Genomic DNA, 12005 nt, shown 5'->3' with positions numbered 1-12005 from the left:
TATATAAATATATATATAATATATATTTTGTATATATAATATATAAAATATAAATATATTAAAATAGAATATATAATATATAAATTCATATATTCCACCGTCATAATTTATATATATAATACATAATTTATATATTTATATATAATTTAGATATAGATATATTTTAAAGAGGGTCTTACTCTGTCACCCAGACTGGAGTGCAGTGGCACAATCAGCTCACTGCAGTCTCAAACGTGGGCTCAAACAATCCTGCCATCTTAGTGTCCTGAGTTGCTGGGAATACAGACATGTGCCACCACTCTTGGCTAATTAAAAAAAAAATTGTAGAGACAAGGTCTTGCTTTGTTGCCTAGGCTGGTCTCAAAACTCCTGGCCTCAAGCAATCCTCCTACCTTGGCCTCCCAAAGTGCTGGGTTTACAGGCATGAGCCACTGTGTCTGATACATATATTTTTGATTTTTCGTTTTTCTTTTTTTCTCCCCTCTAGTTTCTAGTTACATACCGTAAGTGGATATTTTGATCTCCCATGAACCACAAATGTTCTTAATGGCATCTCGAATGATGAATCCTTTCCAGAAGATTTTCAATTTACTTTGCTCAGAACTATCAGAGGAATCACGATGACAACTACAGCCTTATGAAATGTATTTTGTAAACAAGACTTGAAAGTCAAAATTTCTCCTTGATCCATGGGCTTCAGAATGGATGTTGTGTTAGCAAGTATGATAACAGCATCAGTCTCTGCACATCTCTATCAGAACTCTTGGATGACCAGGTGTATTGTCAATGAGGAGTAATATTTTGAAAGGAACCTTTTTTTTCTGAGCACTATAGCTCAAGAGTGGGCTTTAAATATTCCATAAGCCATGCTGTAAATAGATGTGCTGTCACTAACTAGGCTTTGTTGGTCCATTTATAGATCATATTTAGCATAATTCTTAAAGGCGCTAGGATTTTCAGAATGGTAAAGGAATGTTGACTTTAAAGTCTTCAGTTGTATTAGCCCCTAACAAGAGCATCAGCCTGTTCTTTGAAGCTTGGAAGACAGGCATTGACTTCTCTCCAGCTATGAAAGTCTTAGATGGAATCTTCTTCCACTAGAAGGCCGTTTCATATACATTTAAGATCTGTTGTTCTGACTGGGAATGGTGGCTCACACCTGTAGTCCCAGCACTTTGGGAGGCCGAGGCGGGCAGATTGCTTGAGGTCAGGAGTTCAAGACCAGCCTGGCCAACATGGTGAAACTCCGTATCTACTAAAGATACAAAATTAACCTGGACATGGTGGCACATGCCTCTAATCCCACTTACTTGGAAGGCTGAGGCAGGAGAATCGAACCCAGGAGGCAGAGGTTGCACGAGATTGCACCACTGTACTCCAGCCTTGGTGACAGAGCAAGACTATCTCAAAAACAAAAGATCGTTGTTTAGTGTAGATGCCTTTATCAATGATTTTAGCTAGAGCTCGATAACCTGATACAGCTTCTACATTAGCACCTGCTGCTTCACCTTGCACTTATATGTCATGAAGATAGCTTCTTTCCTTAAACCTCGGGAACAATCCTCTGTTAGCTTCCAGCTTTTGTTTTGCAACTCCACCTCTCTCAGCCTCCATAGAAATGAAGAGTTAGGGCCTTGCTCTGGATTAGGCTTTGGCTTAAGGGAATGTTGTGGCTGGTTTTATCTTCTATCCAGACCAACTAGAACTTTCTCCATATCAGCAATAAGGCTGTTTAGCTTTATTTTTTGTGTGTTTACTGGAGTAGCATTTTTAATTTCCTTCAAAATTTTTTCCTTTGCATTCGTGACTTAGCTTTTCTCCTTTCAGCTCACAACTTGGCTAACTGGAGCAAGAAGCCTAGCTTTCTGCCTACCAACATGACTTCCTCACTAATTTAATCATGTTTGCTTTTGATTTAAAGTGACAGACTCTTCCTTTCATTTGGACACTTAGAGGCCTTTGTAGGATTATTAGTTGGCCTAATTTCAATATTGTGTTTCCAGGAATAGGGAGGCCCCAGGAGAGGGAGAGAGAAGGGAAAGGTTGGTGGAGCAGTCCAAACGTATGCAGGGCTTATGGATTAATTTCCCCTTCCTCTATGAGCGTGGTTCATGGTGCCCCAAAACAATTGCAATAATATTAAAGATTACTGATCACAGATCACAATAGCAGACATAATAACAATGAAAAATTTTTAAGTATTGCGAGATTACCAAAATGTGACAGACAAAGCGAGCCAATGTTGAAATACAGGCAGTATCTGCTAAGTGGTATAAAACAATCTGTACTTCTAGAAAGTCAGGAAATGTTTGGGGCAGCTGGGATTAAATGAGGCGGAGCTCACACAAGTGATGTGAAATTGCCTCGGGCTAGGGGGTGTGTGTGTTCCCCCCCGGGTGGCATCTGGCAAGTCCCCAGGGCCCGGTTAGTCCCAGCCGGCCTGGAGGCGAAGACCGCTTACCTCTCCCCGCCCCCGCGCTCTTGGCCTCCGCGAGCTCCAGAGCGACTGGGAGGAGCTTTAACTCTGTAGGAAGGATCAGCACGATCCACGGGAGCTACGGCGGCGCCAGAACCAACTGGCCTCGCTCTCTGGGGCAGAGGGCGGGGCCGCCGAGGAAGGGCCGAGGGCGGGGCCGGGAGCCTCTGGCTTCAGGAAGCGGAGGCCAGGGCGTCTGGCTGCGCGGTTGGCCGCAATGAGCTCGGCGTCAGGGCTCCGCGGGGTGCACCCCGCAGGTAGGCCGGGGGCGCCGACTGGGCACCGAGCGGGTCTGCGTCTTGCTCCTGCTGGAGGGGAAACGCGGGTTAGCGGGCTGGTCGCGCGGACCGGAGCGGGGCGGCGGGTTCCTTCGGCTTTGCAGGGCGGCCTGGAGCAGTTGCACTCTTGGATTGAAGGGCTCAGGGCCGACGGGGACGGCTTCGAGCGTTAGTCTAAGAAGCACTCGGGGACCTGGCCGCCGCCTCCTGGCGGTCCCGGGTAGCGGCGCCGGCGTGGCGGCAGGCCTTTGTCCTCCTGGGCGATGAGCGCTTTCTGGGCGCCCCGGCTGTTTAAACCTTAAAAGGCTGGCCCCACCCGGGCCTGACGTTCCTCCACGCCTGGCCGTTTTAAATGCTGACTTTTGCGGGTTGGATCTTTTGTTTGCTCACTTCGAAAAGTAAAAAGGAGGGGTTGTTCCGCCGAGTGATAAATCATAACTGGCCCGCGGGGTGCCCGGGCCAAGGTCTTGAGTCCGTCCGGGCTTCACCTGGAGGCGGCCAGTTCCTGGCGGCGAGCACACCCGGGTATCTCTCTTCTGCATCCGGGAAACCTGCTGCTGTCTGTCGGTTTGAGCCAAAACCACAATAACTTTTCTCTGCAAAATAATCTCTTGCTAAGAGCATACGTTCTGTCACTTATTACTGGTAAAGTTCAGAAACTTCAAGCCTGGCCAGAGTAAAACAAAAAGGTCGAAACGCCTGCAGTTGGCCGGACGCGGTGACTCACGCCTGTAATCCCAACACCTTGGGAGGCCGAGGCGGGCGGATCACCAAAGGTAGGGAGTTCTGGACCAGCCTAACTAACACGGTGAAACCCCGCCTCTACTAAAAATACAAAAAAATTAGCCAGGCGTGGGCGCCTGCTGCTGGGGAGACTGAGACCGGAGAATCGTTTGAGCCCGGGAGGTGGAGGTTGCAGTGAGATCGCGCCACTGCACTCCAACCTCCGCGACAGAGTGAGAATCAAGGAAAAAAGAAAAAGAAACACCTGCAGTTGGTTAGAGTGCCTTTGTTTAAGAACTTTTTATATTTTGCTGCACAAAGGAAGTGGTGCTCCAGAGGCAAGTTGTAAAAGTCACATGGTCGTAGAGGGAGTAGATAGGTAGCCTTGTCCTGAAGGCACAGTGCAGGATCCAGTTACAATCTCTAGGGGCGGGAAGCCGGGGTTTCCGTCACTCACCTGCACCCTTCATCTTCTTCCTCCACCGCACTCCCCAGTACATGTTCTAGGCCTGATAGAGGTTACTCTACATAGGGTTACTAAGCATATTGTTGATGGAGCCGATGGGTAGATTTTCATAGAGAGTGCAGTGAATGAAGACGATGACAGTAGAATGACCCAAGTCGTTTGGGAAGTTGAACAAAGTTTAGAAAGGTAGCTGGTCTCAGATGGGAGGGGCTCCGTGGAGATGGGCCTGCAGAGACTTTGGAATCTGCAGGTGGGCCTGGCTTTCAATCCCAACTCCATTTTGCCGCCCTTGGCACGCCTGGCCCACTCTGTCCCTGTTCCTGAGCTGTGGAACTGTGAGATAAGGTATCTAAGGGGTCAGGCCATCAACAAATGGTAGCTGGCAGGATTATCTGGAGGGATTAGCAAATTAGAGTGAGGTGAAAAAAGGAATGATTAGTTTTGTAAAACCTAAACTGATTTAAGGAACAAGGAGGTGGCAGTTACATTATCCTGGAAAGGAAGAGAAGCGAAAAGAGGGCCGGACACGGTGGTGGGCACCTGTAGTCCCAGCTGCTGGGGAGGCTGAGGCAGGAGAATCTCTTGAATCCGGGAGGCGGAGGTTGCAGTGAGCCAAGATTGCGCCACTGCACTCCAGCCTGGGCGACAGAGGGAGGCTCTGTCTCAAAAAAAAAAAAAAGTGAAAAGAGGTCAAGAATCAGGTTTAAGGAAGGGCACATTTTTGATAAGTAGATTGCAAATGAAAAGGAATTTCTGTATCTGTTATAGAGGGTAGCTTCATTAAAATTTATTTTCTCCATATCAATAAAGCTATTTCTTACTTTATCCAGGTTTTTAAATATTAATGCAGGCCGGGCATGGTGACTCACACCTGTCATCCCAGCACTTCCAGGAGGCTGAGGCAGGTGGATCACTTGAGACCAGGAGTTCGAGACCAGACAGGACAACATAGCAAAACCCCGTCTCTACTGAAAATACAAAAAAAAAAAAAAATTAGCTGGGCATGGTGGCGCATGCCTGTAATCCCGGCTACTCAGGAGGCTGAGGCAGGAAAATCGCTTGAACCCAGGAGGCGGAGGTTGTGGTGAGCTGAGATCACACCACTGCACTGGAGCCTGGGTGACAGAGTGAGACTCCATCTCAAAAATATAGAAATAAAAAAATAAATATAAATGCGGCATAATGATACTTAAGTGCTCCCTTCTGGAAAACTTGTCTGCTTGGGATACACAGCTCAAGGTGGTCATGATGTGTTATTTTCTTTGCAATCTGTGGGTAAAGTTTATCAACTCCAGAAAAGTATTGGAACTTAGGTCCTGACATCTGTCTCCATAGCATTTTGTTCTGATTCGGTGTTTGCTAGAGTGGCCACTGGACCTGGTCATTAATTGGTACTGCAGGATGCAGGGTGCACTTTGTGAGAGTGAAGGTAAGTTACAGCCAGTCAGCATCAGAACCGGGGTGTCCAGAGCCTAGGTTTTTTCCTACATCTGTAGCATTAACAAACACCACCACAAAAACTTAAAAAAAAAAAAAAATCCCTCACTGAGGTTGCCAAATCTGTTAACTTTGAAACTGAATATATTATTTTAAGAGATGGGGTCTAGCTCTGTTACTCAGGCTGGAGTACGGTGGCTATTCACAGGGGCAGTCATAGCACACTATATCCTAGAACTCTTGGGCTCAAGAGATCCTCCTGACTCGGCCTCCCAAGTAACTGGGACTATAGGCTTGCCACTATGCCCGGCCCGCACGTCGTTTTAGATAGATTTTCTTGAGCAGCTACTTGATACTAGTTAGCCATTCTTAAACCTGTAGGTCTTGACTAATGTGAGGGCATATTTGAAACAACCCAAACTCACATCTTAAGTTACTAATATATCAGCTAACAACTGGGAATCTACTTCTTTGGGAATATGAGAAACAAGAGTTTTAAAGACCCAAGCAAGAATACATCTCCAGTGTTTTCACCCTGAGGGATATGAGTTAGTTTGCTGAGCAGCCATTTGGCACGGCTTCCGCGAGTTAGGCTGTGAGCAGCCTCCGGCTCAGCAGTCTGTATGGAGCAGAAGCCGCACGAGGTGAGCCGCTGGCCTGCTACCACCAGGGCAGACACTGAGACACTGAGTGCTTTCCAAGTTGTGCAGAATTTTGGCGGGTGAGGCGGATGGTTGTGACATATGGGTTTAATTTTCTTGAAGTTATTGTTTCTTTGTAGTCTAATTGGTTAAAAGATAAGCAGATGAGGTTATCAAAAGGCAGCAGATCCCGACAGCTTTTGAAAATGGGAAGAGTGAAATCCCTGTGCTGTCTTCATAGAGCAGTGTGTGGAGTAGGAAGTACCTGGTTACTGTGCTCACCTAGGGCAAAGGTCGGACTAAACAGCTTTCTCATCTGCCATGCAGCGGGGAGGACCAGTTGGAGAAGTTGCTTTTAGCTCTCACACCTTAGTGTAAAATCACTTTGTGAAAATGAAGCTGTCACCTCCTTCCTCTAAGATTCTGATTCTGTCTCAGGATCCAGGAATCTGCATTTTAACATCCATACCAGGAATTCTGATGTCCAAGGTTGAGCAGAACTGACTTAGGGCATATGGACAGAGGGATGCCTTAGTGGGGTCTTAGTTGGGTCTGATTGCTTGGGGCAGTTCCCGGAGGAATAGGCTAAAGGGGACTTGAACTGAATTCCCCAGCTTGTATTTTTTTTAGGAGAAGTGAGGTTAGAACAATCAGGTGATGGGGGCTAGTAATGGGGAGATCTCTTAAGGACAGGGAAACACAACCCTTTTGGCTAGGAGATGATGGGTAAGAGTCCATGCTTTGCGGTCATTCCTCCTCAACTGAAGGGTGCATCTTGCTATACTGCTAGTATTTCGGTTTATTCATTACTGTCTCCCCTCTAAGCTGTTGAGCTACCAGGTAAAAACAGATGCATAAGTGGATGGGGACTTTATTGTAGAAGATGCCACCATTTTTGCACTGTCCGGTGTAGAAGCCACTGGCCAATTAATTTAAATTGAAAATAAGTTGAGTTCCTCAGTTGCACTAGCTACATTTAAATGCTCAGTAGACACATGTGGCCAGTGGCTACCTTATGAGACAGTGCAAATATGGAACAATTCCACCATCACAGACAGTTCCATGACATAGCACTGCTCTAGAGAGTAGATAGGAATTCAGTGGAAGGCTGGCTGTCCAGGGAGTAGGGAGTCCAGTTGAGATTGGAGAGCAGAGAGCTCCCTTATAGAGTTGGAAATGCAGATGTATCATGCAGGAGATCCAAGGTCCAAGTCTTTGCCCTTGCCCTTCCCTTCCTCCACCCGAACTTCTACCTCTTCCAGGCCTACACCACTGCTAATCCAGCATTAACCACACACTGTATTTCAGTTCTCCTGTAGGACTCAATTCTTTGTTTCAGAAAATATGTGCAAAAACATTTTCTGCATAACAAAGCAACTTAATATTTCAACTCTATAATCACAGAACTATGTTACTCTAGGCATATTTTGCAGTGAATGCATTTGTGTAATATTTTCTCCATTTCTAAGATTGTTATTTTGCAGGTTGAGTTGGGGGTGAGAAAGCACAGAACTGTTAATTTATAGTTTATTAGTAAGCAGTTTCCCTTCATTTCCTTCTCTTCATATACTTTGGCTTTTAAACTAACTGAAACAGAAGGGTCTTAGAGTTTGGGAGCTGGAAGGGGAATGGGAGTTCCTACTATATTTTACTGCCTTAAGTAAAAAATAATTAACAAAAATCAACCTTTTTTTTAATAGGTGGGGAACAAAACATGACAGAAACAGATGCCTTCTATAGAAGGTAAAGCCGTGCTCTTTTCTAATAAAGGTCTCTTCCTTTGATGGCCATGATCAGCCTACAGAAATCAAAGCAAGAATGGGTCCTGGGAGCTGCCCCTGGTTGTCGAGGGACCTGGAGTCAGAATACATATTGGCATGGCATGAGCCTAGAGCTAGAGCTTGGTTCTGAGCCTCGTGGTTATTCTTGGTTGCTGGATCCTAGGGGCCCGGGGAAAGACATCAAGGCAGAGGGTTAGGGATGTGTCAGGATGGCACATGGCTGCTGTTTTCCAATTGCCAGAGAGATATTTCAGGACTTTCCTTATTAGCATGGCCTTTCCTGGAGCACACCAGTGGAACATCAACCTGGCAAGGAGGAAGCTCAGATCTCTGTCTACATGTTGACCTAGAACTTGGTGGGGCTTATTATTTAATATGACTTGAAGTGATTGTTTTTGAACTTTTCATTAACAGAGAAATGTTTGATCCGGCAGAAAAGTACAAAATGGACCACAGGAGGAGAGGAATTGCTTTGATCTTCAATCATGAGAGGTTCTTTTGGCACTTAACACTGCCAGAAAGGCGGGGCACCTGCACAGACAGAGACAATCTTACCCGCAGGTAGTAGTTTTATCTACATATCAAGATGAGGCAGTTAAGTGATAAAATTACTTTTGGCTAGGTGTGGTGGTTCATGCTGGTAATCCCAGCACTTTGGGAAGCCAAGGTGGGAGGATCACTTGAGGCAAGGCGTTTGAGACAAGTCTGGGCAACAGAGTGAGACCCTGTCTCTACAAAAAATAAAAATCAATTAGCTGGGCATGGTGGCGGTAGTCCAGCTACTCTGGAGGCTGAAGGGGCAGGACTGCTTGAGCCCAGGAGTTCAAGGTTGCACTGAGCTGTGATCGTGCCACTGCACTCCAGGCTGGGCTACAGAGTGAGACCTTGTCTCTAAAATAAAAAATAAAATAAGTTTTTTTCCAGGCTTCCAAAAGAAAAGTTAAAAAAAAAATTAAAAATTAAAAAATTTCCAGACTCATAGAAGTAGGGAAAAAAAAGTTACTTATCGTAACTTGTCAACACTAATAAGGTAATAGCAGATCAAGAGTGTTTAAAGATGGGCCTCGCTTTGATGCAGCCTCCCTTAAGAACTTGCCTGAGTTATCTTCCTTACTCTGTTCTGTTAAATGTTGACAGGCTTTGCATTTGTACTAACATTTGCATAGTAGACAACAGCACTCTAAATTGAATCGGCTGTCATTATGATTAAATCCTTTCCTACCATGGTGAATGAAGGGAAAACCACCATTGTTATATTTCATTTCTTTTCTCCTAAAGAAAGAAAATTTATGTGTCATTAAAATGTGTATAGATTCCTCCAAAGTAAGGATATTTGACAACTTTGAAAAGTTCATAGGCTAACATTTCATTTAATATATCACTAGGTTTTCAGATCTAGGATTTGAAGTGAAATGCTTTAATGATCTTAAAGCAGAAGAACTACTGCTCAAAATTCATGAGGGTAGGTAGTTTTGCTATTATATAGTTCATCTTCCTCTAATGAGATTGAGTCCTTCATCCTATCTGTAAAGACAGGTACAAGCAATTACTTATGTGACAAAAGAAGTATTAATTTAGCACAGGTTACAGGTTTTGGGTATCCTTCCGTGTTTCCATTACCCAGCACATTTAGAGACCGTTGCAAAGAATTATGCCTCTAAAGTTTATATTTAGCATACCACTAGTTACAGTCTATTGTAGAAATGAATGAAATGATCCCTTTAGTTGGCGGTAAAAGCCTAAAATGCAACTACTACAGGTGCTGGGCAGTCAATAGGCTTTTTCTCATTGACTCCTTTCATGACTGATTTTCTCACTGGTTTCCAAATACTGTTGGTTTACATACATTACCTCCTTTAATCCTCCCATCAATATGGAGTACGTATTCTAATTACAACCTGTATTATAATCATCACTGCATGCCATGGGTATTCAAATCATTTGCCAACCATTATATTTGCATAATTACTTTAAACTTTCTTCAGAGCTCTTCTTTAAACTGCACATCATTTTAACTTTGGCCGCTTACCAGCTTTTCTACTTTGCTCAGAAGCTTTGGAAGACATCAGTCTCATGTCACCGCACCCGGCCTTGAGTACTCTTTTGGAAGCTCTAAGTGCTATAATCTCTTCTTTTTTTTTTGAGATGGAATCTCACTGTGTCTCCCAGACTGGAGTGCAGTGGCATGATCTCAGCTCACTGCAACCCCCACCTCCTGGGTTCAAGCGATTCTCCTGCCTCAGCTTACCAAGTAGCTCGCCCCCAAGCCCGGCTAATTTTGTGTTTTTAGTAGAGACAGGGTTTCACTGTGTTGGCCAGACTGGTCTTGAACTGCCAGCCTCAAGTGATCCACCTGCCTCGGCCTCCCAAAGTGCTGGGATTCCAGGCGTGAGCCACCGCGCCCGGCCCTAAGTGCTGTGTTCCTATGGTGAAAGTGCAGCAACGCATGGGGAGTTGTTGAGCAGCAGTTCCTGAGACTTTTGCTCTAAGGTCTCTGCTGATTCAAGGAAATTTTTAGTTTATTGCCAAAGTAACTTGGATCTTAAATGAGATTCCCTATCATAATCCCTTTATGTTTTCCACATCATTCTGTGTTTTAGAAAGACTAATGAAATTTGGTCAAACTCTATTACTCTGAACTTGAATAAATTTGGATTTTTTAAAACATAAGATACAGTATGGTATATTCTGTTTGATTAAAGACTAAAATAAGTTGTTTCATTACAGATATTTTATACTTATTAAAGAATAGGCCGGGTGTGGTGGCTCATGCCTGTAATCTCAGCACTTTGGGAGGCCAAGGTGGGTGGATCACTTGAGGTCAGGAGTTCGAGACCAGCCTGGCTACATGGCAAAACCCTGTCTCTACTAAAAATACAAAAATTAGCTGGGTATGGTTTCGAATCTGTAAAATCCCAGCTACTTGGGAGGCTGAGGCAGGAGAATCGCTTGAACCGGGGAGGTGGAGGTTGCCGTGAGCCAAGATCGTGCCACTGCACTCCAACCTAGGCACTAACAGTGAAACTCTTGTCTCAAAAAAACAAAAAAGACAAAACCACAAATTTTCCTCCTCCCCAGTCATGTGGACGTAACTTTATTCTAGTATTAATAAACTGAATTTTTATGTGTAGATAACAAGCATCGTATTTTCATTTCTATATTCTCTTTTGGGTCCTTTATAGTGTCAACCTCTAGCCACGCAGATGCCGATTGTTTTGTGTGTGTCTTCCTGAGCCATGGCGAAGGCAATCACATTTATGCATATGATGCTAAAATCGAAATTCAGACATTAACTGGCTTGTTCAAAGGAGACAAGTGTCAGAGCCTGGTTGGAAAACCCAAGATATTTATCATTCAGGTAAGACTGATTACGTTGTCATCTTAATTATAAAGTCTGTCATTCTGAACATGTGATAAAGGTCTAAAAGCCAATTTTGAAAGTAACTTTCTCCAGTAATTGGACAGGCCCTTTTTGAATTCTGGCCAATCAGAGTTGCACTTTGAGCTGTTAGTAATAATTCTTTGACACTCTCATTGTCTGTATTACAAAGTAACAGCATTTGGATTGACACTTGAAGTGACTCACGAAGTAACCAATGTGCTACTCCCTGGCCCAGGATGATATCAAGGAGAGCCATTGGAAAAGGTACCTGCTGACTAAAGAGTGCCGTGCAAGGCAACCTCATCAGACTAAGTTTGCTTCTTTGGGAGGTGGAGAGCATATAAACCAGTGGAAAGAATGGAAAAATAAAGCCCTTCTAGTCCTATCCTGTCTCATCCCTTTCACATTGCCCCTTAAACCAAGATTGTTTCTCTGCTGCCAAATTGGTTTTAGGGATAAAAGTATTTTTTACAGGTGTGATAGCTCATGCCTGTAATCTCAGCACTTTGGGAGGCCGAGGCAGGCAGATCACCTGAGGTCAGCAGTTCAAGACCAGCCTGGCAAACATGGTGAAACCCTGTCTCTACTAAAAATACAAAAATTAGCCAGGCGTGGTGGCAGGTGCCTGTAATGCCAGCCATTAGGCACGAGAATTGCTTGAACCTGGGAGGCAGAGGCTGCAGTGAGTCGAGAGCACACCACCACACTCCAGCCTGGGTGTCAGAGTAAGACTCTGTCTCAAAAAAAAAAATTTTTTTTTTCATGAATAATATTACTTGGCACATCATTAAGGATTCTTTTTTTTTTTTTTTTTTTTTTTT

At 44.4% G+C, this 12005-nt stretch overlaps 1 protein-coding gene across 4 annotated transcripts in view; it reads left to right on the top strand.

The window, feature by feature from the left end:
• CASP6 (caspase 6) overlaps positions 1 to 12005 on the top strand; it is a 27313-nt gene that overhangs the window by 9845 nt on the left and 5463 nt on the right. For 2 of the 4 annotated variants that reach the window (XM_017890407.1, XM_017890406.1), the window contains exons 2-5: positions 7722 to 7764; positions 8217 to 8363; positions 9188 to 9264; positions 10985 to 11160. In XM_017890407.1, coding sequence (XP_017745896.1) covers positions 7736 to 7764; positions 8217 to 8363; positions 9188 to 9264; positions 10985 to 11160 — 429 coding nt within the window. In that variant the 5' untranslated portion in view covers positions 7722 to 7735. Of the gene's footprint in view, positions 1 to 2215; positions 2734 to 7721; positions 7765 to 8216; positions 8364 to 9187; positions 9265 to 10984; positions 11161 to 12005 lie in introns of those variants that run through there. The other 2 variants (XM_017890405.1, XM_017890409.1) reach the window with 2 other exon arrangements.

The sequence above is a fragment of the Rhinopithecus bieti genome, unplaced genomic scaffold (assembly GCF_001698545.2).
Source record: "Rhinopithecus bieti isolate Rb0 unplaced genomic scaffold, ASM169854v2 scaffold_19840, whole genome shotgun sequence".
NCBI classification, from domain to species: domain Eukaryota; kingdom Metazoa; phylum Chordata; class Mammalia; order Primates; family Cercopithecidae; genus Rhinopithecus; species Rhinopithecus bieti.
The sequence above is the reverse complement of the archived record's forward strand: the minus strand, read 5'-3'. Positions and strand labels throughout refer to the sequence as shown.